Below are 27,283 nucleotides of genomic sequence, written 5' to 3' on the forward strand. Positions count from 1 at the left end.
TAGAAAAATTGTGTCAAAAAAACGGCCTTTACACTCTTTCTCGCACCCTACTTCTGCATTCCCTAGTTTACTAGATAGAGACCGAGCAATACAAATAAAGAGACACCCAAGTCACAGCACATGGCTTCGTAGCGATGTCTTGGAGTGGAATGAAGGTAGAGCAGTATAGAGACTGTGTATCTTCCATAATGAAAAACTACAACGTAGAAGGTGGTTTAAATTTTAGTACTTGGAGTAAAAGTCAGGATAAGCTTGAAGATTGAAGAAATCAAAAAATCATCGGAACGGCCGGATTAGAATAGTTTTAAGACAATGGCACATGACTGTAACACTTGAAGAATAGGAAATTCAGACACTATATTGGATGGAGTATTGTTACTGGTAGTTCCTGAGTCATCTTTCGAAATTCACTAAGCATGTGCGGGGAATTTCAGAGCCTCCTTCCACTTCTTCCAATAGGTGAACGTGTACATTTGTGTTGGTATTCTACACTTATGGCAAGAGATTGCTTTCTTTGCATTTACTGTTGAATCTGTGGTTGCAAGATAGGGAATAGATAACGGTAAACAGATAAATAAGGACGATTCGCGGTACATGATGTACTAATAAATATTTAGATTGGGCGATTTAGGGAATCTCTGGAGACAATGCAATGTAGTGATCATATTGAGATTTGCAACTACACCACCTTACTGGTTGCCAATATTTTGAATTGGGGGGGAAGGGGGAGGTCCGTGGCGATAATCAGATCAAAGGCCGATCGATGGGCATTCCTCATCGCCAGGCTGGTTCCTCCCACCACCACCGCTGCCACAGTTAAACTTTTAGTCACATGATATAAGCTCAACCCCTAAAAAATATCGCAGGATTGAAAACATCTGGATTAAACAGAAATTGGCTCGTGACAATGAAGTGATGTATGGAAAGTTAGATGCTCTTTGTTTTATCAAGTATATAAATATATTCTTTGTGGGTATACTATAAGAGATACTTATCTTATCAGCTTATCAATGGCCTTTCTCTGTGATCTGAATCTACTTTGTTTCACAGGGTTTCCGTGTTCATCGATGGGTTCTATCTGTTTCATCTCTTCCGTTTGAGGATCTATGGCAGACACGTCTGATCTCATCTTGTTCACAAGTTTCTCTTTCATATTCCTATACTCTATGGCTACTGATTGCGCCAGTTGATCTTGACTCAATGAGTAATCATCTCCATTGTCATCTTGGCCATAACTTTCCGGTATGTCTTTCTCCTGGATATCAGTCATTATAGGCCCATCATCGTCTTCTTCATTATCTTCTGAGAGCATCGGGTTATTTATTTTAAACTCTGCTATCTCACTTTCCAGTTCTTTAACTTGCTCGTTGTACTGCTTGAAATCATTTAGGTGTTCTAATACTACGCCAGGATCATCTACATCATCATCATATAATCCCATTGAGTATGCCATTGCCATATCGTCTAGATTTTCATTTAGAGATTGATAGTCAATCTTGGCTTTCGGAAATTTGTCTCCACCTTCACCTTTCTCAATGTAGCGAGAAAGTTCTTTGGGAATAACAGGAACTTTCCTCTCTTTAGTATTTTGGGAATTAGCTGGTGCGTTGTCATCATCCAAAGAGATTGATTCATTTACTATCTGTTCATCAACTGCTCTCTCAACTACCTCATCCTCAACTGTTCTCTCAAATACCTCATCCTCAACTGCCCTCTCAACTACCTCATCCTCAACTACCCTCTCAACTACCTCATCCTCAACTACCCTCTCAACTACCTCATCCTCAACTACCCTCTCAACTATCTCATCCTCAACTGCTCTCTCAACTACCTCATCCTCAACTGCTCTCTCAACTACCTCATCCTCAACTGCTCTCTCAACTACCTCATCCTCAACTTCTTGTATTACTGCCTTATCTGGACTAGCTTTTTTTGGGACATAGCCAGAATCATGCTTATTATAATTAGAAGCTGTAATGGAGGAATGTTTTTTGGTACTGGGTGAGATACTTTCTGCGTGATAACTTTCCAAGAGATCTTTTTTTGTGTATTCAGTTGGTTTGTTTACATTTGTTGTATCACCTGTTTCAGCAGTCTTGAAAGAAGTTTTGCTTTTACTTTGTCGGGTAGCCTTAAAGCGGGAAACTCTATTGGCTTTCTTTTCTTCTTGTTGTTTTCTATTGTTTTCATTTATCTCTTCCTCGTATTTCTCATGCAATACATCAGCTTCTTTTGCTCCAATTAGCTCGGCAAACAAATCACTATCAAAATCCGCTGTACTGCTTGGGTCATCTAATTTCTCTTCTGTTTCAGCACCATATGATTCGGGGTCAAACAAATTAGCAGGGTTGAACACATGCCTTTGTTTCTTGTTTTCCATTTTAAAACTTTCCACTTCATGTATTTGCAAATCTTTTGAGAACCCAACATTCTTTTTCGCCTTTTGCTTGCCTCCCTTCTTTAATATTGATTTAGTTACTGCTGTTTGATGGTGTTTTGTACCTGATAATTGTCGATTTGAATTCGTATCATCATTAGATTGGATAGCACTCTTCTTGATAGAGGACGATTTATCGGTATCAGCAGCTGTGTCATCTTTCAAACCTCTCAGTTTCATGATTTGGTCCATGAAGCTGGATCTGGCATTAGTAGGTAATACAGATGCAGCAACTCCGAAGCCTGAATAAGACATATCTCCATCTTCTTCTTCATCTTCCTCTTCATCTTCATCATAATAATAACCTTCATCTTCATCGTCTTCATAGTTCTCTGGACTATCACCATTAATTTCCCAGCTGTCCATGGCTTTTTCATCAAAATCTAGTTCATTTAGAGAATTATCACCTTCTTCTATATCATCCTTATCTAATTGTTCTACTAGATCAGCGAAAGAATATATCTCATCCGTACTTATCCTTTGCGTATGCTGTTTATTAGGTACTTCATCAGAGGATTTTTCATTGATGACTTTCTCCTGCTTACTACTATTCAAGCTTCCAGTATGAACTAGTTTACCTTTCAAGTTATTGTAAAAGTCGCTGTCTTTATCTGTTTGGTTGTCAGAGTTATCTTCGGATATCTCTTCTATTCTATTATTTGGTAGTTTTTTAATGTTCTGGGCGTTGCCAACATCTAATAATTTATCTCTAATTTCACTAGCTTGCTTATCGGTCGCAGCCGGTGTAACAGTTCCTGATATAACATTTCCTTCTTCATCCAATTCCTCACGGATTTCCATTGGTTCATATATGTCATCAGTATCTTCATTATAACCTATGCTGCTGGTTTCCTGTTTTGAGTGTATAAATTTTTGGTCATTCTCTTTCTTTTCAAAAGCAATGGCCTCCTTTAGATGTTTTTCTGTTGTATTAGCTTCTTGAATTTTCTCATTGAACTTGGAAATAGCATCCTCGATCAAGGAAATTTTTTCTTCAATGTATCTCGTGGTATATATTTTATCTTTTTCCACATAGTATTCACAGCCAATATTAACAAAAAGCCTGTAGCTTTCTATACCTTCCATTTCATTGGTCATTTTTGATATGATTACATCTCCAAGTACTAATCCGGTAACTTGACCTTTATTGCTCGAAATCTCAGCTTCAGTAGTTTGTCGAGACGGTAACTCTATCAAATGTTGACGAATATTTACATATTGTTCCCGCTGCTCCTCCAAGAAATCTCTCTTGCTCTTCAACCCTGCATTAGTCTCCTGTACTGACTCCAATAGACTCTCCATTCTCTGTGATAAGAGGCTCTATAAGCAAAGAGATGAAATGGTTGTAACTGGTTAAGTGTCTATTAAACGTTAACTGTATATATAACAAACTGGAAAATAAAATTAAAGAGGATCAGCAACCAGATTCAAATAGTCTTACCGCTGGTAGAGATAATTGAATCAAATTTATCACTTTTATGATACTGATCAACTCATTAAGCGATGCGATGAGCTTGATTCTTTCAGAATTGATTTCTTTTTTTTTCGCTTCCCAGTTTAACTACTATCATATTGTGTATTACAGAGAAAGCATCGTACAGGTGGAAATTATTAGCAGAGAAATGCTATGCTTCTTTAATCTTACACGACGGTAATTAATATTCTTGCATGTGATAAGGAGAAGAATATACTGTGAATTAATACCATAATTTAAGAGCAATTTATCCATTACCTTACTTATTCGAGATTGAGATTATGATTGTTTAGCGAAGCCCTTAATTGGTCATGTAATTGATATGGTTTTCTGTAGTATGCATACCATATTTGAGATTTGCCATTAAGTCTGTGAGAGTTATAAAGTTAGTACTAACGAACGAACATAATTATGATTGTCGGCTCAAGAGGTAAACTTTTCAATAGGAAAAAGTAACGTTATTTTGGCACTATGGCCGAGTGGTTAAGGCGACAGACTTGAAATCTGTTGGGCTCTGCCCGCGCTGGTTCAAATCCTGCTGGTGTCGTTAATTTTTTTTTGGGAAAGTATCATGGTCATAATACAATAATATCGATGTGCATACTGTATGGATGCTGGTATAGAATGGTTTCTTCGTGTAACGCCCTTGTCGCAAAGCATTCTTAATATTTAGAAGTCATACTTTGCCATTTTAGAAAACTAAATTTATCCTCATATATAATTAATATTCATTACGCTAAATTTTAAAGCATTTCTTTTATTTATTGGCTAATGTTAAATTGATTGGCCAAGATTATCCCTTGTGCCACATTCTGGACACGCGCATCTAACTTATAACCTTGGCTATCAAGCTCGATCATTTTTTCGGGAAACTCCTTAAGTGGAACACTAAAGCATTCTATGAACTCGTTCTCTTCTAATTCTGTGACAGGATTTTGATTCTCTGGGAGACTCATGTCAATTTCTGCTGTCACGAGGCATAGATTTGTGTTTGTAAAACCTGGATCATTGAAAATCACGGGACTCTTATTAACAATTTTACCAATGTAACCAGTTTCTTCTCTTAGCTCCCTTAAAGCAGCGGTGTCGATATCCTCATTGGCATCAATCAAACCAGCAGGCATCTCAATGCATACACCTTCAACAGGTGGTCTAAACTGCTTCTGTAACACAATTTCGTCTGGTTTGCCATCAGGGAACTTCAAAATCGCAAGGATACCAATACCATCTATCTCACCTGTGCTTCTGGTCATACGCACAGCGGAGTCCCACACCCGCTCATTACCATTCGGATCTTTGTACGTGATCTTCTCCAAACCAATCCATTTGCATTCACTAGTATCCTTAACTTGACTCTTTTGAACAATCTTGGCAGCCTCTGGTTTCCCCTTAGCACTAATCATCCTCGATAAAAATCTGTGACCTGATATAGCTACTCTTCTACCAAACATATAACTGGTAACTCAGGTTAAATTTACAAATAAAATCATAGTAAAACAAGGAATTGGCTGTAAGAATTGAAATAGAATTAATAAAAGTAGTATGCCTCGCCCTAATTTCCTGTACTTGATTGCGTAGGAATTCCTCGCTCATCTCAAATTTTATCATTTTTTTTTTCGACGATCGCAACGCAATGGCCCAGGCATAACTACCAGAATCAATGCTAGCTATAGCTTTAAATGTAGTCTGTGTATAGTTGGCAGTTGAAGTATCGTTGCTACATAAGTACAAGTAAATATTACCGACTGCTTAGGTATTTGTAATTACACAAATTATACAATTCTTGAACCAATTTCTAGGAAATATAGCACTTCAATTCCCGAATAATGACAATTTCATCTAATGAGAATTCAGCCAGTCTAAGAGCCCAGATTCAACAATGTCTTGTTGAATCAGGTAACTATGAGGCTATATCAAATGAACTCACTGAGAGGTTACTCAAAGACGGATGGCTTGACGAGGTTAAGAAATTAGCCAGAGAAGAAATCTCTCAAGAGGACTCGCCAAACTTCAGTAAGGCACTATCCCAGATCGAGCCACAGGCTTTAGGTATGTTATAATCTCTTCCAACTATAAGTTCTGACCTTGTTATTTGTTTGGCATCAGCATACTAACAGGAACATATATTCCAAACACTCCCCACATATAAGCTACCATTAAGCTCTCGGAGGTATATTTATATCTAACTTACAGATTTAGTACAGCAATCTACAAAAGATGCCATTATGAGGAAAATAACTGCATTCCTAGAAGAGATAGTTGAAACTGAATAAAATGGTCGTATTACGATCAGGATGATTCAGTTTAATTCTTGACTTCTCATGAACAATCAAAGGTATGTACTGGTTGTGATGATATGGAATCCGCTATGCTCATACAGCCAGGGCCATGCAGTGCTAGAAGGGCCCTAACTGCTTCATCAAGAACACTACACTAAATGTGATCCAAGCAGGGTGGCAAGGTGTCAGGATTATGTCACTATCTTTCTTTTTATCTTCGGTCTTTGCAGTGAAAAGTCCATAGAGCCTGAGTCCTCAATTTGATTTCCTCCCGGAATGACAAATTTCATTTTTTTTGAAAAATTTCATGATTTTACTACAAAGGGATTGCGATGAGCTGCTTTTAATTAAAGTTTTAAAAGGAATCATGTTTTCTGGGAGTTTTGAAATTTAATGAAGAAGTTCTATATTGATTAAATACTGCGGGGACGCTTGTCTTGAAGGGATGGAGGAAGGTGGATTCATTAGGAGAACAAGGAGCCGTGTTGGTCGTGCTAAGCAGAAGAAAGTCAGCTATGTGGAGGTGAGTAGTAGCGAAGATGAGCAATCTACTCTTACTAGTGTGTCTGGAGGACGGAAGGACTCTAGCGAGAGTACTGTTGTTGGATCAAGTGCTGACGATCCTATCGATCTTGACTATGAGGAGGAGGAGGATGAAGAGTTTGTCGATGCAGAGGAAGAGGTGGCAAACCATGATGCTGAAGATGATACTGCCGCAGAGATGAGGACTGCTAAAGTGAAAAGGGGAAAGAGAAGTAGAAGATTAAAACCCACTCTGATGGTAGATTTGTCGAAGGTGGAGTTTGATGAGGATGGCCATGCCAGGATGAAGAAAGAAGAGCCTGATAATGCCCTTCCCGATGTACCAGACGAACCAAATATACCAGAAATAAAGGAAGATGATGAAGATGATCAACCTTTAAGTAAGAAGAGGAAAACGACAGCAAAAAAATCAAGGAAGAAGAAGGAGCCAAAGATCAAGCTTACCCCTTATCAGAGGACCACACTGAGGTTGTTTGAACACCATCCAGAACTTGCCAATGTTTTCCCTGATCTACAAAATGCTCCTAAATATGAGCCTCATAGAGCACCTCAACCGGCAGACATGGGTGTCAAATTACTTCCTTTTCAGTTGGAAGGTTTGCACTGGATGCTTTCACAGGAAGATAGTATATATAACGGCGGAGTTCTTGCTGATGAAATGGGGATGGGTAAGACTATTCAAACTATTGCTCTACTCATGAATGACAGAAGCAAGAAGCCATCTCTAGTGGTGGCACCAACAGTGGCTCTTATGCAATGGAAGAATGAGATTGAACAACACACAAATGGGGCTCTTTCCACATATATATATCACGGTGCATCCAGAACTATTAATATTCATGATTTAAAAGACATTGATGTGATATTAACGACATACTCTGTCCTTGAATCCGTTTTCAGGAAGCAGAACTACGGGTTTAGGAGGAAGAATGGCCTGGTGAAGGAAAAATCGCTACTACATAATATTGATTTTTACAGAGCTATTCTTGATGAAGCCCATAATATCAAGGATAGAACTAGTAATACTTCTCGAGCCGTCAACGCTCTTAAGACACAAAAGAGGTGGTGTCTATCCGGTACACCTTTGCAGAACAGAATTGGCGAAATGTATTCATTGATCAGGTTTTTGGATATCAATCCATTCGCGAAATATTTTTGTACAAAATGTGAATGTGCCTCTAAAGAATGGAAATTTAGTGATAATATGCACTGTGATAGTTGTGGGCATGTATTAATGCAGCATACCAATTTTTTTAATCACTTCATGCTAAAGAATATACAAAAATTTGGTGTTGAGGGGCCAGGGTTGGAATCTTTCAATAACATTCAGACATTATTAAAGAATGTTATGCTGCGAAGAACGAAAGTGGAAAGAGCCGACGATTTAGGGTTGCCACCTAGAGTAGTCACGGTCAGAAAGGATTATTTCAGCGAAGAAGAAAAGGATTTATACAGAAGTTTATACACTGATTCTCAGAGGAAATATAATTCTTTTGTCGAAAAGGGTGTTGTCTTGAATAACTATGCGAATATTTTTTCCTTGATCACAAGGATGAGGCAGCTGGCCGATCATCCCGACTTGGTTTTGAAGCGTTTTCATGACGATAATGCAGCGGGCGTTATTGTTTGTCAGCTATGTAATGATGAAGCAGAAGAGCCAATCGAATCAAAATGTCATCATAAATTTTGCAGGTTGTGCATAAGGGAATATGTTGAATCATATATTGAATCTAGTGGTTCAAACTTAACCTGTCCAGTTTGTCACATTGGACTAAGTATAGATTTGTCTCAACCGTCACTGGAGGTAGATTTAGAATCTTTCAAGAAGCAAAGCATAGTCAGTAGACTTAACATGAAAGGTACCTGGAGGTCATCAACTAAAATTGAGGCACTTGTTGAAGAACTTTATAAACTTAGAAGTCCCGTAAAAACCGTCAAATCTATTGTATTTTCGCAATTTACTAGTATGTTAGATTTGGTTGAATGGAGATTGAAAAGAGCTGGATTTCAAACTGTTAAATTACAAGGTAGTATGTCCCCAACGCAAAGAGATCAGACAATCAAATACTTTATGGACAATATTGAATGTGAGGTTTTCTTGGTTAGTTTGAAAGCTGGTGGTGTGGCATTGAATTTATGTGAAGCTTCTCAGGTTTTTATTTTGGATCCATGGTGGAATCCTAGTGTGGAATGGCAAAGTGGAGATAGAGTGCATAGAATCGGACAGTATAGGCCTGTGAAGATAACTAGATTTTGTATAGAAGATAGTATTGAAGCTAGAATCATTGAGCTGCAAGAAAAGAAAGCAAATATGATTCATGCGACTATCAATCAGGACGAGGCAGCTATTAATAGATTAACACCGGCTGATCTTCAGTTTTTGTTTAATAATTAAAACTCCTTATAGGATATTCATCTTGTGACTAATTAATATCTATAGACATTAATGATAATATTATTAAAGTACAAACTTATTATAATTAAAATTTACTAAGCAGCGGAACTTGAACGAGCGCCAGCACCTGAAGCAACTAATTCTTTTTGTTGCTCAGATATTTTGATGTTTGGTAGTGCCTTGTCACCGAAATGCTTAGGATGTGGCAAAAAGCCGACAGATTCTAGGAATGAGATATAAATACCAATTTGTTCTGGAGTAGCACCCATTCCTTTCGTTCTATCTTCGTTGGTCCACTCAATATCAGCTCTAAGTGACGTAATAGCATTTTTATCATCAAGCTCTGGAGCCTTTGTTGAGTCCTCTAAGTCACCCAAGACCATATGTAGTAATGGGAAGAGGGCATTATCTTCGCTCCGTTCAATGACAGCTTCCTCAAGTGTCTTTTTCCATTGCTCGTAATTTTCAATCTCAACGTCATAACCATAGTTCTTTAATTCATACAAATAATCCTTAAATATTATCCTTGGATGAGCATTAACGTGTACTACACAGAGATCGTCACCGCAGGGAGGGTTTATTGATGCTGCTACAACTACTCTTGCAACTTGATCGACAGGAACCATATTAACAGTGTTGTTGATATCTGGTATTTTTCCCAATTGAACAGCACTTTTCAAAAATCTCAGCAAGAAGTCATCAGTATTACTAGAACCATTATAAGAGGCACCGGTAACATAGCCAGGCCTAATAATGGAACCTCTTAAACCTCTTTTACCTGCAGCTCTAATAATGTGCTCAGCAGCCCATTTAGATTGTCCATAACCGCTTGTTAGACCTAATGAGGAACCCATTAAGTCATCACTTTCAGGAATACCTTCCTTACCAGATTGCTGTAGCTTATCAGATAATTCGAAGTAATGGTTAGTATCTAGAACAGAAGTTGATGATACGAAGTTAAACAATTTTGGTTTGCCCTCACTAGCCAAGTTCATGATATTGATAGTGGAAACTACGTTGGCGTTTCTCAGTTTTGAGTAGGGGTAAACCCAGTGAACCAATGCACCATTGTGAATGATGATATCAATGGTTTCTGACAAGTGGCTCCACTTGTCATCAGTCAATCCAAAGTTTTTCTTCGATAAATCACCTATCACTACTTGTAGTGAGTTCGCATACTCTTCTTTCCAAGTCCCATATACAGTACCAGCTTTTCTGATTCTATCCAACCCAGATGTTTCATCCGCTGCCCGGACATGTGCAAATATCTTGAAGTTGACACCTGTAACTGTACGATTTAGGATATCAGAAAGAATGAAGGAGCCGAGGAAACCAGTTACACCAGTTACAAATATGTTAACGGTGGTTGGTCCAGCCATCTCAGAGGGAGATCCTAACGCTCTTGCTGCTGGATACGATTTAGGAAGTGTGTCGATAAGAGATGCAGCGTCACTAGCATAGTCAGCTGTCAAAGCTGTAGTTTCCTCCTCAATTTTATCTGTTGACTTCAATCTAGAGACTTCGGCAGCAAAAGCTTTAATTGTTGGGTATTTAAAGATCGTGCCAAGGGGTAATTCGACATTTAGCTGCTTCTTCACTGTGAAGATCATTTTCGTGGCCAAAATGGAGTGGCCACCTAAATCAAAGAATGAGTCCTCTGGGCTAATTGATGTAGGCTTAGTTGGTAAGCATTCCAACCAAAGATCACGGATTTCACGTTCTTGTTGGTTGAACTCCGAATCATTGATATCAATACTGGAATTTTTAGCAACAAGTTCAAGTTGTTTAACAGTTGGGAATTGTAGTTTAGGCTTATCCACTTTACCGTTTGGGTTCAAAGGTAGTTTTGGTAGTACTATAATCAATGATGGAATAGCATAACTAGCCAGACGTTTCTTCAAGAATGCTTTTAAATCCTTGGTGAAAGGACTGTACCCGATTAAACCACAAACAACAGGATCATCTGAAATATTGGAAGGTACTTCAATTTTGAAGTTTTCTAGTTCTGGTTTATCAAATCTAGGAACCATGTAAGTTACAAGACATTTTTCACCTTCTAGATTGTTTCTAACCAAAGTGATATTTTCTCTAACCAGTGGATGTTGGGATATGTTGGTGTCAATTTCACCAAGTTCGATTCTGAAACCACGGATCTTAACTTGATCATCAGCTCTACCACAGCATTCACAGTCACCATTTGGTAAATAACGGCCAAGGTCACCTGTTCTATAAAGTCTGTCTCTTGGGCCTTGCCAGAATTCTTTCCATGGTGCCTCTAAGTCTTTATCTAAGTAATTCCAATGGCCTTCTTCAACAAACCAGTTATTAACGAACTTTTCCTTATTTAAATCAGGTAAACCTCTATATCCTTCAGCCAAACCACCAGCACGCACGTAGATTTCACCGATTTCACCAACACCACAGACTTGCGTTCTGTCATTTCTATTTACAACTAACAATTGAACATTCTTCATACCTCTTCCGGCAGGCATGACATCCTTCAGTTTCTTCAGGAAATGAGGATCTTGGGATCTTGATGTAACTTCAAAGTAAGAAACAGCCCTCTGTGTTTCTGTGGTACCATACATATTCACAATACAACAGTTTTCAGCTAGAGTTTGCAGTCTTAAGCAGTCTCTCTTAGTCAAGATGTCACCGACAAAGAATGCATGATGTAATTTTGGGAATGGAGTAACGGCCTGAGCTGTCAATAATTGACCCATGGCCGGCGTTAAATGTGTAACAGTACAGCCATATTTGCCCATCCATTCAGCAAGCCTTCCTGGAGTACCAATGTCATCTTGAGTTGGGACGTAGAGTTGGGCGCCCAAGAATAGAGGTGTGAACATATCTCTTTGAATAGGATCATGTGCAATACCACTCAACATTGTAAATTTATCATTTTCTGACAAGTTAAACTGTTTTGCCATCCAGCTAAAGTAGTATGCCAGAGAGAAATGTCTACCTAGGACACCTTTTGGAATACCTTCTGAACCAGAAGTGAAGGAAAGTGTTGGGTTGGAATCTGGGCCAACTACAACACCTGTACGAGTAGATTTCAATTCAGTGTAAGAGGCTAATACATCACCGGATTCGGATGGTAGTGAGCCACCTTCTACAGTTCCATTATCTTGGATAGCAATCGATGGGATACGGGATACTAAGTCCAGCTCCTTGGTTATGTAATCTTCGACCAATTGATCAAGTTGACCGGCGGCTCTGATGACAATCAGCCCCTTAGGTTTGGCTACACCCAAGTAGATTGTTTGTCTAGCTGGTGGGTATGCGGGATCAATAACGGAAAACGTAGCGCCAGCCTTCAAGACACCCATCACACATACCATTAGATCAACACCACGGGAGGAATAAATCATTACCACATCACCTCTCTTGATGCCAGTATTAATTAAATAATGTGCCACAATATTGGAGGCCTCGTTGATGTCTTTGTAGGTGAAAGTACGAGTCTTGGTACTGTTGATTGGGGGAGTTTCCACGACACAAGTCCTCTCTGGGAACTTTTCAGCATTATCCTGGAATATGTCATGGATACAGCCAACAAAGCCGCACCAGTCCAAATTAGCTTTAGGGTCAGGTAGAATGCTTGTAGAGGAGTCCGTGATCAAGGAAACTTTGGTGAATACTTGTTTAGCATTTTGGAGAACACTTGTCAGGAACAAAGTCAGTTGATCAGCTAAGATAGTGATACGGTCTTGTGAGAAGAGCAGTTTGTTGAAAACTATAGATACATCAGAGCTAGACTCGTGCAATTGCAAGCCGATATCAAGCGGGCTGTGAGTGTAACGGTCAAGTTGTAAATCCTCTGTGACGCACGCTATTCTGAATAGTTGTGGTGGTCTTTCGAGTCCCGATTCTTTCTGTAATGACTCGCTCAAAGCGTCGAAGTTGGTACCTTCCACATTAGCAAGCTCAGCAAGCTGTTCATTGATTTTGTTTTGCAATTGAGTGAAAGTTAATTCTGGAGTAATGGTAAATCTCAGAACTTTGTTGTCGCGCACATATAGCACTATATCGTCATCGCCGGTGACTCTATAAAGTAGAGCAGTCCAGGCAGCCAGAAGTGTGGCATAGTCACCACTTAGTTGTGGAATACTGATGGAGTACGTTCCTTGTTCGACGAATGGCTCGGCGTGTGGCCTCAAGTAATCATGTGGCCACACTGAAAGTGTTGGATTATCTAGTCTCTCTTTCCAGGACATTGTAGTTTGTTTTCTTGACTTGATCTTGACGAATCAATTGAAAGTGTATTTACCTATGTGTCTTTGGGACTAGTTGTAGTGAAAAAGTAAGGATAATCAATGCTAAAGATTATACAATTGGTCGATTTATATAGTTCGGGAAGAACAGGTTTGTAGCTATAGAAGCTGTACCGTCTTCGCAATTAAGAGTCATCTCGAAGAAAGGGCCTTTGCAGAACGTGATCATTCAGTGTTGCTCTCTCACAGTTAACAAAATTCCGTTGGTACCATAATTTTTTTTCCACTAGTAGTCATTTTTCTAGTCAATAGTCTTCTATAAGGGCCATTGTTAGTAATAAACTCATCGAAGTAATGCGATTAATGCGATGGCATTGGAATTTCAATGCGAACCAGTAACAATTATAGAGACGGAATTTCCTCATGGGAAGCAAGTGAACGACAGAAACAGAATTCCGACGGAATTTGTTTCTTGAGATGAAGGGAAGTTAATATACGTTAAAAGTGATATTATTGGATTCTCTCTTTTTTTTTAATTTAATGTTTTGGTGATGGAAAGTGTGTGTGTCATTTTAGGAGTTTTTCGTTATTTATGGGAGTATGAGTAAGGTGGTTTGTGTTGGAGTTAATGTTAACTAAAGTTGGATAAGTATTGAGACATTATTTAGAGTCTTTACGAGGTAAATAAATATATATTTTGAGGCTATGTTATGTATCACAGCATTTGTAGTACATTGTAACTAAAGATATAATATGTAGCGTTATATATATGTGCCACATCCATGTACTTGGGTTCCCACATTTTTAAATGTAGCACTTATACCTTCTCATGGCTTGACTGGAGTCTGCGCTTGCGACTTATCCCCCTTGGGCATTAGAATGTGACTGCTATAACTATAGACCCATACACCAGGACTATACACCCATACATACCACCTGTGTGATGTTTAAGCATGAAGTATAGAAATCCAATAATCTTGTCAGGAATCTGATTTGTTCCATTTGGTTCTAGTTTCTAGTTTCTAGTTTCTAGTCCCAGTTTCCCGAAGTGCTGGAAGCTAGAATTCCTCTGCAATGTCTTCTCAGACTTAACTGCAGCCCCGTTCTTACATCTTCTGGTACCTGCACGCTTTAATCTGGGAAAAGGGACAATTGGGACAATTGGGACAATTGGAGCAATTGAGATATTGGGACATTGCTACTTTCTGCCACCAGCGATTGTGAGCGGTGCTTCATGCCCTTTTTTTTTAGTAGAAAAATACTAAATGCCCTGGTATCAATGTACGCTGATCTCTGTGCGTGTCCCGCTTGCGCTTGAATATTCCCTACATCTTACTCCTCTTTAAAACTGGCCCTCCCATAGGGTTGCTTGTACCTTTTTTTCTCTTGGTCCCCCCCCCCTTCTATAATTAATGAACAAAAACTACAAAAAAATGAGCTGCCGTATAAGATGCGTGAAGTGTACACCACAGAAGGTGCAGAAGAAGTCAACCTGCTGGTTGTCCAACATTGTAGTAACAGTTGCAAGAACAACAAAGTTCAAGAACAACAAAGTTGGAAGTGGGACAAATTACCCAAACAGGAGATTATTGAAATTATAAATCTTGTTTTTGGGCTCAAGAGCTGGTTTTTCTTTCTGAGCTGCAGGCGTGCACTGGAAGGATTGGCAATCAATGGGTGACAAGCATAAAAACGAACAACCCAAAAAGTGAGAAAAACTGGAAGGGAAGATCACCTTTGCTACGGAGGATTGTTAGATACTGAATAGTTAAAAAGAACTGGAATTCTTGGAACACAAAAAAGCTAGGACAAATTCTATAGTGGGGGGACAAAAACGTAGCACAGACTGCGACACGCAGCGAGACACGCAGAGTGACACGCAGAGAGACACGCAGAGAGAAACGCAGAGAGACACCACAGAGACACGCAGAGACACGCAGAGAAAACTTGTGGGTTTACTAACCCATTACCCTTCTTGTTAGAAACGGAAGAAGCGAATCGGGTTGGGTCGACTTGGAACAGAAAAATTTCACAAAAAAAAAATTTTTTTTTCTTTGGCCACTCTATATAAGGCCCATTGGTTTTTTTTCAATTCAGTTCTAAAATTCAATTCCTTCCCTTTTTGAAAAAAAAACCTTCTTACTATTACTTATTTTCTTCTTTCTAGATAACCGCTTCAAGAAAAACACATACAATAATCAACAATGGGTAAGGACAAGCAACACGTTAACGTCGTCGTCATTGGTCACGTCGATTCCGGTAAGTCTACTACCACCGGTCACTTGATCTACAAGTGTGGTGGTATTGACAAGAGAACCATCGAAAAGTTCGAGAAGGAAGCCGCTGAATTGGGTAAGGGTTCTTTCAAGTACGCTTGGGTTTTGGACAAGTTGAAGGCTGAAAGAGAAAGAGGTATCACTATCGATATCGCTTTGTGGAAGTTCGAAACTCCAAAGTACCACGTTACCGTTATCGATGCTCCAGGTCACAGAGATTTCATCAAGAACATGATTACTGGTACTTCCCAAGCTGACTGTGCTATCTTGATTATTGCTGGTGGTGTCGGTGAATTCGAAGCTGGTATCTCCAAGGACGGTCAAACCAGAGAACACGCTCTATTGGCTTTCACCCTAGGTGTTAGACAATTGATTGTCGCTGTCAACAAGATGGACTCCGTCAAGTGGGACGAATCCAGATTCGCTGAAATCGTCAAGGAAACCTCCAACTTCATCAAGAAGGTCGGTTACAACCCAAAGACTGTTCCATTCGTCCCAATCTCTGGTTGGAACGGTGACAACATGATTGAAGCCACCACCAACGCTTCCTGGTACAAGGGTTGGGAAAAGGAAACCAAGGCTGGTGTCGTCAAGGGTAAGACCTTGTTGGAAGCCATTGATGCTATCGAACCACCAACCAGACCAACTGACAAGCCATTGAGATTGCCATTGCAAGATGTCTACAAGATCGGTGGTATCGGTACGGTGCCAGTCGGTAGAGTCGAAACCGGTGTCATCAAGCCAGGTATGGTTGTTACCTTCGCCCCAGCTGGTGTTACCACTGAAGTCAAGTCCGTTGAAATGCACCACGAACAATTGACTGAAGGTTTGCCAGGTGACAACGTTGGTTTCAACGTTAAGAACGTTTCCGTTAAGGAAATCAGAAGAGGTAACGTCTGTGGTGACTCCAAGAACGACCCACCAAAGGCTGCTGCTTCTTTCAACGCTACCGTCATTGTCTTGAACCACCCAGGTCAAATCTCTGCTGGTTACTCTCCAGTTTTGGACTGTCACACCGCCCACATTGCTTGTAAGTTCGAAGAATTGTTGGAAAAGAACGACAGAAGATCCGGTAAGAAGTTGGAAGACTCTCCAAAGTTCTTGAAGTCCGGTGACGCTGCTTTGGTTAAGTTCGTTCCATCCAAGCCAATGTGTGTCGAAGCTTTCTCCGACTACCCACCATTGGGTAGATTCGCTGTCAGAGACATGAGACAAACTGTCGCTGTCGGTGTTATCAAGTCCGTTGACAAGACTGACAAGGCCGGTAAGGTTACCAAGGCTGCTCAAAAGGCTGCCAAGAAATAAGTCTGATCTAGAGTAGGAAATTCATGGGAAGGTTTTTTTTAATTGCCTCCCTGTCATTTGTATTTACATAATTATTTCTCTTTAGACTGTTCTTTAATATAATCATTATCAAAAAAAAAAATAATTTTTTTAAAATCAATCATTCTTTGTTATAAGTTTAAAGGGTACTATGCCTATATAATGAACTCTTGTCTAAATGTAAATAATTAGCAAGAGATTAGTAGTATTACAAACTTTTTGTGTTAGGTAGGACATATGAAAATAACAATAATCCATGTTAGTATGGCAATAGACTTCAATCTGAGGGTCTCTTGTGGTTATAATCATACGGCGACACAACAATACCTTTATTCTTCCTGGCACCCCTGAATATCGTCTCCATAATATCTATTAGTTCTTGCTTATCATCCGGCAAGAAATTCATCTTGTTATTATTACCTGTGCCGAAGTCGCACATCATATGCTTGTTTTTGTAGAAGAACATGAGGCACATATTGTCGTTTAACTCATACATGTCATTGAAATCAGGAACTTCATCTATGTCACACAGATATATTGCCACAAAATTCCGCACTTTCTCTGCGACAGACGCCAGCATCTCATCCATTAACATGCACTCCCGGTCAGCCGTACGGCCAAACCGTACGACAACCAACCTTTCCTCCTCGGTGACAATGGCTTGGTCAACATGCCACCCGCTATGCAAATTATATAAAAACTCCATCTAATCACACTAATTATAAGATACAAACCCTTACAATACTACGCCTTAGGCACCAACACGATTCGTTACCCACATCCCAATAATACGGTTAAACATCGAATCTTTGCTTCTTTAAATTCTTGCGATGAGCATCTGAAAACAATGGCCCAATGATCTGTGCCCAATTTTTTTCAAGGACTTTACTTCACACGGTAATTCGTCAACAAGGGCTCACAATTAAAAAGAGGACGTACATTATAAAATTGACTTGAAAAGAGAACAATGGAAGAGGATAAACTAGCTGCCATAACCATTAACAGAAACCACCCATAATATTATAACACATTGAGTCAAGCCAAGTAATGGATCCCATAATATCGAGGTTCAAGGAGCTCGATTTTGCAGTTGACACTTCTGAACGGTTGAAGTTTTTGGATCGTGGGGATACGAATAATGAGTCTGATGAAGAGCACGACGTGCGAGAGTCAAGTGCCGGTGTGGCAATGATTGAGGAGATGATTTTAAATGAGAGGAATAATGGGTCGGTCTATTCCCATGTGCTGAACCAATGCGAAAGTGCGTTACAGACATACACAGACCTGTTAAAGCTGGAGATGATAACCACAAAATCATGGTATATAAGTGCTCTTTACGATAGTGTGCTGATACGGTTCAATCTGAAAGATAATAATAATTTGGAGCAAACTGATGAATTTTTCAAGGATTTGGCATTGAAGAGCATTAAAAAATGTGACAAGTCCGCCGTAGGTCTGGAGTCTCTATACACCTCTATCTCCTCATTTAGGGATTTTATTGCAAGCTCTACCTCTGGCTTATCAGATATGTCACCTTTACTCTCCAATTCAATGACCTTACTATTCGAAATATGGGTTGTAACGAACAGAGAAATACGACATTTCCAAAAAGTTATCGCTGGAATATTTATGAGATCGAAACTACTCCTTATAGACTATGAACTAGTAAAAATATGGAATCTTGTTAGAAGTAAAGATAAAAATGATAGTACAAACATTGATAAAGAGAATGTAAAGAAGTTAGAGACTACGATTACCTCATACAGAGCATTCTTAAAAATCTTTATAGCGCAATTACAAGATGCTGAGTGCTCCAACCAGGATAATAGTAACCAAGACGCTTTTGAAGAATGTCTGAGAGTGTTTTTTGACATAGAATCCATGTACCAAGCATTGAACTTTAATTGGCTGTTAAAGGAGAATAAACATCTCCAGGATAAAAACAAGATGCTGGATGATAAAATGTCCAGAAGCCTACCTACCATTAATGAGTCTAAGGAGGTTCATAACATAACGGCCTTTGTTGATGATTTTCTCCAACAACCACCGGTGCTTCAAATTCCAATGGACTCTAAACATACTAAGACGGCCTCAGCAAGCTCTTCAATTTCTTCGACATCATCTTATCCATTTTCTCCAACTTCTAAATCCTACCATAGTTTATCCACAACAAGTGATGATGAAAAATCACCTTATCCATTTTATTTCGATGGCAACAGCAGTGATAGGTTTTCCATGAAGAATAAAAATTATACCATAAATGATTCCTCATCTACTCTTCACGAGTCTACGATGAGTAAAGTTGCTGATCGTGAGAGCGAAACAGATACAGATTCGGATATGTATCTCATGATGGAGAAAACTAATTTATCAAAAGAGCTACCAAAATTACTAAATGCATTTTCAAATGCTAAAAAACTAGAACAAGAGATTAAGACAGCTAAATCAACATCGGCACCATCATCTTCACAGGAAAGCATAAGGGAGTCTCAAGATAATTCCTCTGAAAAGCAACATTCCCCATCGCCTAATAATCTGTCAAGATCACAGCTCCTTTCAAATTCAATTATTAATAAAACCTTGTTAGACAAGAAAAAGGAAGACCTGATGCACAATATGGATAATTGGGTCAATCATAATAATATCAAATTTTCAACATTACCTACTGGATTAGGAAACCCGCTTTATACACAACTTAATAACACACATACTAAACCTCATGGATTTAAGAGCAACTTCTTAAACAACCTTTATGGACTGGGACACAATTGAAGAAACAACAATAAAACTTTTAGACAATAATCACTAAACAGTTCAAGAATACATTCAAATTTTGCATTTAAGACAACAGTTTCTTTTCTTTTCTTTTCTTTTTTTTAATTGTAACAAATTATACCTTATTTTATATATATTCTTAAGAAGTACTATAAATCATCATACAAATATTATATCCACAGATTTTATATAACATGTTTTGACCAAGAACCATTTTCAACAAACTCATTACCAATACTTCATTATTTTGTTACTCATCGCGATGACTTTCCCATTTTGAAGAAAAACTTGATTTGACTTAAAAAACTGCAATTTAGTTCTTAATTTATTCAACTAGTAAATAAAACAGAGCAACTACCACCCTGAGAACAATATTATACATAAGTGAAACAGAACAGCTACTCCACAAACAGTATTCAACTTTAGACAGCATTTTTTTGAATAGAAATTTCATTTTATACACGGAGAATATCCAGGTGCAACTATACATTCCGCTAATACTGTGGTCAAACATTAATTCCTAGGATAAACTTTATCAAAATTTAAAATGAGTGAACAAAGACCAATAAGAGTTGCTGTTCTTGGTGGGGATTCAACGGGTAAGACCTCCTTTGTCTCTCGATTGACGCTAAATATAGTACATGAGGTACATTATCCTACCAGAGATCAAACTAATTGGCTTTTCGACTTTATACCCCATTCACCAGTTTCTAGAGCTATATTAGATGCAGAAGCGCACGAAAGATTGGCATTTAGAACACCAGGTAGTCAAGTTTTGGAACCTATATTCTCATCTCCTTCAGTGACCGACCATGTACTTTTATCACCGCTCGTCTTCCAAGCGTTCACAGATGAATTTACCCAGGTAAGGAATCAGAATAAAGGACGGACACTTTCTTACATAAGACCTATGGAATCATCAAAAAAAAAGAAACCACATCTCTATAAATATTCATATAACAATGGTAAAGCAGCAGAAGCAAATGATAAAGGTATTTATCTTCGAGGCCCAACATTTATGGAAAAGAGTCCCAACAACGAATTACCAGTAAATTATGTTCCTCCAGTCTACAGTCCTATATTGATTGATATAATAGACACACCGGGATTTAAACCAGATATGGTTGTACCATTTCTGGAAGTATCATTATTTGCAAATTTAGACAAGAATATATTAAGAGGGTTAGCTGATGAACCAAGACAGCCCGTATCTACAACTTCACTGCTAGTAGCATCTGGTGCTTCTGAACTGAATGGTAAGATAGACGGTTATGTGTTTGTGTATAGTGCGATACCCGAGTTGAGTCATTTAATAAGTCCGCCATCATATGATTTTTCAAACACAAATAAAGATGTTGCCAATTTGTCTATCGATAAAACTAAAACAAACGAAAGTATACCATGGTCGAGTTACACCAAAAAGAAGGATGGTGGGTTTAGTTTACTTGATGTTATAAGAGACTGCATATTGGATGCTTGGGCTGAGTTTAGAGATTATCAAAGAAGATGGGAAATGGGCCAAGAAGACGATGTTTATTCATTGTTCTACACTCTTAAACATATGTGGAAGGCAGAAAAAGATAGATCTACGAAAATACAGGAACTGAGAAGTTACAAAACCACCTTAAATAGCATAGAAACTGATCCTTCATCACCAGACTCTCCCCCACCGTGCCTAATAGTATGCACACATACTAAAGATAATATGGCGAGCCCATTACTAATAGAAAAAGGGAGACAACTTGCTACTCAATGGAAATGTGGCTTTGTTGCCTTGGATAACCTGGAAGACTATAATGTCGACGTTGCATTAAGTTTACTAATTAGAGAAATTGCTGAGAAAGAAAAACTTCAGATAGGGAGAGGGAACAAAATGCATCAAAGTATTGGGAAGGACCATTCACTTCACCCCTCCAAAAGTAACCCTAACAATACTGAGTCATCTTCATCAGGAGCTGTAAGCATGTTCAAGAAGTTTTTGCGAAATTGAGTGCTATAGCATTTTTTATAGAAACATATTATTGAATTAGCGACATAATTAATCATAATAATATTATAATGCATACATTATTCTGCTCTATAAAGACCAATTGTTCCATCAGTGTAGCCAATAAAGTACCATTTGGATTGTACAAATGCGTTCAGTCTTCGCAGCTTACCGGGAGTAAGTTCCTTATTTTTACACATAAGTTTATCAGGTTCTTTATCTTTAACTTCAAATCCAGTCATTGCACCTATTTTTGTATGCTTACTCGATTTTTGGATGCTCTTATCTTGCTGTATATTTCCCACGGGCGACTCATTAACTTCGATCAGACTCCTGCTTTTAGCAGCTGCAAGAACCGCTTTGTCGCTCTCGATCCTGCCTATATACGTTTTCCCAGACCAATTGCCCGTTATGATATAATCACCAAGTGACAATACGAAACCGATATTTTTACACATCATATCTTTAACTGCCGATCCATCAATTTTCAAATTGGTGCTCATCAATAGGCAATTCTTTTTATCAAGTAAGTACTCATCGCTTTTAAATATGTATGCAGAATTTGGTCCCGCCAAATACTGTTCATCAACGCTAGTTAGTACCAGTTTATTGGTTGTCGAAGAGCAAATAATACCATTCTTTTTTGGATTAGGTGCCATATCTAGTACGGGGTCAGGATAATGTGCCCTATCTACCAATACAATTTCAATGACATTATCTAACTCGAGGTCATTTACACTCGATGAGGTTTCTACATTCTCATGTTGTAACAACTTAGAAATTCCTGAAGCACATTCATTGATTGGTTTACCAATGAACCCGCTCACTCTTTTTCGGTACAATGGTTTATTTCTATATCTCCTAAATGCAATCACATACCCACTTTCGAATCCACAGTAAACCACTTCATTAACTTTGTAAAACTTCATTATTATGCCTAAACCATCCATTTTTGGGAGTAAATTATCACCAAACCTGTCCCTCAGCATAGGTAAAAAGTCAATAGCCTTTGAAAACCTTTTCAAAGAATTCAATTCTGGTGTTTCAAATTCATATATATCAATGAAATGCGCATCCTGAGTATGACAAGTTACCAATTCAAACTTATTATTGCCCAAATATGTCAAGACATAATTTGCAAAGTTCAATGTATTCACAGGTACCTCAAAAATCTGTTTTAGATCTACCTTATCTCCACCACCAAAATCGGACTGTTTGACAATAGCACCTAGTTTTAACAGCTCATAGAGGCGCAATTTATGGTCTTTACATAATAAACTCAAGTATTTGCCTTCCAGGAATTGTATGTCAACTACCTGCTCATTGCAAATCTTACTCGTAAAAATTGGCCGTCTCGTAATCAGATTCCAAATGGTAACTTCACCATCAATATCTCCCGAAAACAGGACTGGTGACGTTATGCCATAATCTGGATCAATAACACCTGAACAAAGCGCTGATATGCCAGACTTATGCAAACGAAGAAAATGAGTAGCAGCCCGCTCCATTTACCAGTTCAAATTTTCAGACAAAAGTTAATTACTCTTATATACTAGGTACCATTCTAGGAATCCCTCCTTTGATGTAAACTATGTAATCTTTATTATTTGCGATGCCATGCTACTTGTATTTTGTCATCACACGTTAGATACGATGCTCACGGCAAATTCAGAATGACAATACTAATAAAAATATATTGAAGGCTAGCTCACCGAGCTTAATGAAAAGATTATCTGCTACATAGTAGTAATACAACAAACTATCTAGCTATGCTAAGATTTATAAATAAAATGGGTATGTTTGAAAATTATGATATAACTTCTTGGATCAGTAGTGACCACCTGCTCCAGGCGAAATTCATGCAACAGTATTCAAAATGCAAATACAGGAAATTAAGTGCAACAGCTAAATTCACAGTATGATGTGTGTAGTTCACTTGAAAACCATACTGCTACGCTTGCTTCTTGAGCCATGCGAATGTAGTCTTGTTGGGACTTCTTGGGCATTTGAATCACTAAATTTGTTATTAACCTTCATTGAAGGCGTTCTTGTTATACCAGGCAAACTACCTTGTGCAGAAGAAACTCTTGGTGAGTAATTTGCCGAGGGTGAGGCAACCCTTCTCGCTGCAGCTTGAGAGTTGCTTAACAATGGGTTACTTGGTATCCTCTTATTCCTTGTCTTTCCGTATTGTATTTCATCCAATGCAAAACGTGCATCCAACTCCTTTAATACCGGATCATCAATGATGGCTTGCAGTTCATCTGGTAGTTTCGTATCTGTTTTTGAAGCAAATTCTTCACATATTCTTTGCGCCTCTTTGTATAAGAATAGCCATTTTTCCAAATCAACTTTTGCTGCTGTATCAATCGATGCATTACGAATAGAAGTCCTGGCTGATTCTGCTTTATTTTCAGTTGCCCTTAACTGCGATACCAGCTCACTATTATTAGCCAAAATTTGTTCCGCTGTACCATCTAGCGCTTTCATATTTTCACCATGTATCAGCAAGGCCTGTGAAAAACGGTCTTCTAAGGACTTGCATTGAATGTCATTACTGGATTCATATATCTCATGAGATTTCACTAAAGTGTCATACTCTGTTTTTACTTCGGAGATACTTTCACGCAACGATTCCTCACTAGTTAAACCCTCATCTTCAAATTTCTGTTTCAAAGAGTGGTTAACTTCTTTTGCTTCACCCAATTTAGTGGTTAATTCCACAATAGCCTCCTTCACTTCTGTCAGTTTCCTCTCCTTTCTATTGAGCATTAGCGTTACATTATCTCCTTCATGCCGCAAAGACGCAGCACTCTCCTTCAATTTCCTCTCCCGCTGTTGTACAGTGTCTAGATTACCAAGTAGTTCCTGCAACTTAGTAGTCAGCTCAATGTTAGTTGTCGTCAGCGCATCGACACGGCTATGCAGCAGCTCAATCAATTTTGTTGATGACGCCTGATTGCCCTTTTCATCAGTAGAAACAACCCGCACAGCGTTCTCAAGAGACATCCTTCAAAAAAAACAACTACCTTTTATAAACTCTTGCAAATATGAAGATTGTCACACTGGTATATTCAAATGCCCTAGCCCCAATATGCTCTCTGCTAAATAATGTTCTCTTATTTTTGCTATTCCCCTCTCGAGATAAGCTTCAACATTAAATGGATCGGCCCTCCTGTAATGCTCCGTAGGACTAGTACCAGACACTATCTAAATACCTCCCATCAACCTGTACAATGTTATTAGGTACATGCCATATGCCGATGACCTCAGGCAGCCCAGGCTTCTCTTCTCATTGCACTGAAGTTGCAACAGTTTCGATGGCCAACTGTCTTGTCTCGAGAGAGTGAAAAAACATGTGATCATAGAATACGTGATATGTGATGGCTTTCTAGAAAAACCGGGTAACATCTCTTTTTCTTTGAGTTCTATTCCCGGTTTCCCTTCCTGTAAAACTGCTACAGGCGAAAAAAAAGTATATAAAGGCCGAGGGTTTTCCTAGGTCTTTCTGTCGTCCTGATTTTTTCCATCAGGCTTGGACATTTCTCCAGTCTTGTGTGCTGAGGACTCTTGGTGGCAAAACTGGTGTTGGGTGATAGGAGGCATCCTTTATTTCTTTTAAGCGTGCAGAGCTAGTTTTTCATTTCTTCTGGTAGGATACTAGACGTTTTGACTGTGTAAAAAGGAAGTAATAGTACAAAAAGGTTACTTTTAACTTTTGAAACTGGAGTTAAAAAGTAAAAAAAAATTGAACTAGATCATTCGAGGTTACATAAGAATAAAAAGAGGAGTATTTTTGTTGTAGAAAAGTGTTCTTATCTGGGGGGAAAACTGAAAAATTAGAAACTCTTCAAGAAAAACTTATAAAATAAGCAAGAGAAAGGTTTTAATTTTGATCTTAGCCATAAATTTTTTTTTCTATAAATAAGCAAGACACTTTTGTTTCTGGTATTTCTTTCTCTGAAATAAAAATACAAACTTGTAAGGAAACAAGGTTGTTTTGGAAATAAAAGAAGATAGATACGCTTTATTTGAGAGGTATATTTGAACTCGCTTACAATAGAATAACGATGTCTGCCCCTGTAACGTCTTTGCGTAGAAGTGTTGGTAGGAAAGGTCCTAATCTGAATATAGTCCTGACTTGCCCCGAGTGCAAAGTGTATCCACCCAAGATTGTGGAAAGATTTAGTGAAGGTGATGTCGTCTGTGCTTTATGTGGGCTGGTGCTATCTGACAAGCTTGTGGATACCAGATCGGAGTGGCGTACTTTCTCTAACGATGATCAAAACGGTGATGATCCAAGTCGTGTTGGTGAAGCTTCTAACCCGCTATTGGACGGTAATAACCTGTCGACTAAAATTGGTCAAGGTGAAACCACTGACATGAGATTCACTAAAGAGCTTAACCGTGCACAGGGTAAAAATGTTCTGGACAAGAAGGACAACGAAATCCAGGCCGCATTTGCTAAGATCACTATGCTTTGCGATGCTTCGGAATTGCCCAAGATCGTGAAGGATTGCGCTAAAGAAGCCTACAAACTCTGCCACGATGAGAAAGCACTAAAGGGTAAATCCTCGGAAAGTATAATGGCAGCTTCTATTCTACTTGGTTGTAGGCGTGCCGAAGTTGCAAGAACCTTCAAGGAAATTCAATCCATCATTCATGTCAAGACTAAGGAATTCGGTAAAACTTTGGGTATTATGAAAAATATCCTGAGAGAAAAGAGTGCCGATGGTTTCATTAAGATTGACACTGACAATATGAGTGGTGCTCAAAACCTTACATATATCCCCAGATTCTGTTCGCATTTGGGCCTTCCAATGCAAGTTACTACATCCGCAGAGTACACTGCTAAGAAGTGTAAGGAAATTGAGGAAATTGCTGGTAAATCGCCTATCACTATTGCTGTTGTTTCCATCTATTTGAATATCTTGCTATTCAAAATACCCGTCTCAGCTGCTAGAGTGGGCCAAATATTGCAAGTTACTGAAGGTACCATCAAATCAGGTTACAAAATTCTATTTGATCATAAGGAGAAAGTGGTTGATCCTCAGCTAATCGCTAGCGGAGTAGTTTCTTTATCGGATTTACCTAGGGTAGAGAAGGACAGAATTGCAAAAAGCGATAAAAAGAGAGACACTCCTACTCCAGGACCTGCCTGAGATTGCCTATTGCAGTCAAGACCATTGCACTGACTTAACCCAAGACTCAGCTACCAGTTTCATATTAGTGAGACTGTGATACCCCACAAACGGTTAAAAGATTACAATGAAAACATCCTATATTGCTATAACGGGAAGGATTCCATGATTACTCACTCAAACATTAACTATTATAGAATGATCCAGAGGAACTTGGACGTTGCATTATTTAATCCCCAGCAATGGATGCTTATCACTTATTTAATTCTTAATATGATCTTCAACCTCAAATAGTATATACTTAAACTAATGACACTTAATATTATTTCATTTTTTGACATCCTCATCTGCATGAGGACATGCTAACAGCCTATCACAAAGAATATGGTTACATGCTATTTCTAGCAACACAAGTGATATAATACAAATTGTATGC

The 27,283-nt window shown here is 38.6% G+C and overlaps 12 protein-coding genes and 1 non-coding gene across 13 annotated transcripts; 7 read left to right on the forward strand and 6 right to left on the reverse strand.

Annotated features, from left to right (window-relative positions):
* Positions 1-991: 991 nt before the first annotated feature.
* On the reverse strand, positions 992-3,739 carry BUD27 (prefoldin-like protein; the record flags this gene model as incomplete). Its single annotated transcript, XM_448556.1, has 1 exon — positions 992-3,739. The coding sequence occupies one exon, from the start codon at positions 3,737-3,739 to the stop codon at positions 992-994; it is 2,748 nt and encodes a 915-aa protein (XP_448556.1).
* Positions 3,740-4,376: 637 nt separating this feature from the next.
* tS(UGA)1 lies at positions 4,377-4,458 on the forward strand. The gene has a single exon. It is a non-coding gene; the product is annotated as a tRNA-Ser (tRNA).
* A 214-nt stretch (positions 4,459-4,672) lies between these two features.
* YSA1 (ADP-ribose diphosphatase) lies at positions 4,673-5,362 on the reverse strand (the record flags this gene model as incomplete). Its single annotated transcript, XM_448557.1, has 1 exon — positions 4,673-5,362. One exon carries the CDS (start codon positions 5,360-5,362, stop codon positions 4,673-4,675), a length of 690 nt encoding a protein of 229 aa, XP_448557.1.
* A 375-nt stretch (positions 5,363-5,737) lies between these two features.
* Positions 5,738-6,184, forward strand: SUS1 (Sus1p; the record flags this gene model as incomplete). Its single annotated transcript, XM_002999535.1, has 2 exons — positions 5,738-5,960; positions 6,105-6,184. 2 exons carry the CDS (start codon positions 5,738-5,740, stop codon positions 6,182-6,184), a joined length of 303 nt encoding a protein of 100 aa, XP_002999581.1.
* Positions 6,185-6,635: 451 nt separating this feature from the next.
* On the forward strand, positions 6,636-9,128 carry RAD16 (DNA repair protein RAD16; the record flags this gene model as incomplete). The annotated part of the gene is made up of 1 exon (XM_448558.1): positions 6,636-9,128. One exon carries the CDS (start codon positions 6,636-6,638, stop codon positions 9,126-9,128), a length of 2,493 nt encoding a protein of 830 aa, XP_448558.1.
* A 95-nt stretch (positions 9,129-9,223) lies between these two features.
* LYS2 (L-aminoadipate-semialdehyde dehydrogenase) lies at positions 9,224-13,348 on the reverse strand (the record flags this gene model as incomplete). The annotated part of the gene is made up of 1 exon (XM_448559.1): positions 9,224-13,348. The coding sequence occupies one exon, from the start codon at positions 13,346-13,348 to the stop codon at positions 9,224-9,226; it is 4,125 nt and encodes a 1,374-aa protein (XP_448559.1).
* A 2,201-nt stretch (positions 13,349-15,549) lies between these two features.
* On the forward strand, positions 15,550-16,926 carry GVI51_K07689 (elongation factor 1-alpha; the record flags this gene model as incomplete). Its single annotated transcript, XM_448561.1, has 1 exon — positions 15,550-16,926. The coding sequence occupies one exon, from the start codon at positions 15,550-15,552 to the stop codon at positions 16,924-16,926; it is 1,377 nt and encodes a 458-aa protein (XP_448561.1).
* A 295-nt stretch (positions 16,927-17,221) lies between these two features.
* On the reverse strand, positions 17,222-17,650 carry DIB1 (U4/U6-U5 snRNP complex subunit DIB1; the record flags this gene model as incomplete). The annotated part of the gene is made up of 1 exon (XM_448562.1): positions 17,222-17,650. One exon carries the CDS (start codon positions 17,648-17,650, stop codon positions 17,222-17,224), a length of 429 nt encoding a protein of 142 aa, XP_448562.1.
* A 341-nt stretch (positions 17,651-17,991) lies between these two features.
* MDM36 (Mdm36p) lies at positions 17,992-19,716 on the forward strand (the record flags this gene model as incomplete). The annotated part of the gene is made up of 1 exon (XM_448563.1): positions 17,992-19,716. The coding sequence occupies one exon, from the start codon at positions 17,992-17,994 to the stop codon at positions 19,714-19,716; it is 1,725 nt and encodes a 574-aa protein (XP_448563.1).
* Positions 19,717-20,266: 550 nt separating this feature from the next.
* Positions 20,267-21,709, forward strand: GVI51_K07755 (uncharacterized protein; the record flags this gene model as incomplete). Its single annotated transcript, XM_448564.1, has 1 exon — positions 20,267-21,709. The coding sequence occupies one exon, from the start codon at positions 20,267-20,269 to the stop codon at positions 21,707-21,709; it is 1,443 nt and encodes a 480-aa protein (XP_448564.1).
* A 77-nt stretch (positions 21,710-21,786) lies between these two features.
* ASA1 (Asa1p) lies at positions 21,787-23,214 on the reverse strand (the record flags this gene model as incomplete). The annotated part of the gene is made up of 1 exon (XM_448565.1): positions 21,787-23,214. One exon carries the CDS (start codon positions 23,212-23,214, stop codon positions 21,787-21,789), a length of 1,428 nt encoding a protein of 475 aa, XP_448565.1.
* A 424-nt stretch (positions 23,215-23,638) lies between these two features.
* Positions 23,639-24,715, reverse strand: GVI51_K07799 (uncharacterized protein; the record flags this gene model as incomplete). The annotated part of the gene is made up of 1 exon (XM_448566.1): positions 23,639-24,715. One exon carries the CDS (start codon positions 24,713-24,715, stop codon positions 23,639-23,641), a length of 1,077 nt encoding a protein of 358 aa, XP_448566.1.
* A 1,061-nt stretch (positions 24,716-25,776) lies between these two features.
* SUA7 (transcription factor TFIIB) lies at positions 25,777-26,868 on the forward strand (the record flags this gene model as incomplete). Its single annotated transcript, XM_448567.1, has 1 exon — positions 25,777-26,868. The coding sequence occupies one exon, from the start codon at positions 25,777-25,779 to the stop codon at positions 26,866-26,868; it is 1,092 nt and encodes a 363-aa protein (XP_448567.1).
* Between the last annotated feature and the right edge of the window lie 415 nt (positions 26,869-27,283).

The sequence above is a fragment of the Nakaseomyces glabratus genome, chromosome K, assembly GCF_010111755.1.
Source record: "Nakaseomyces glabratus chromosome K, complete sequence".
Classification (NCBI taxonomy): Eukaryota; Fungi; Ascomycota; class Saccharomycetes; order Saccharomycetales; family Saccharomycetaceae; genus Nakaseomyces; species Nakaseomyces glabratus.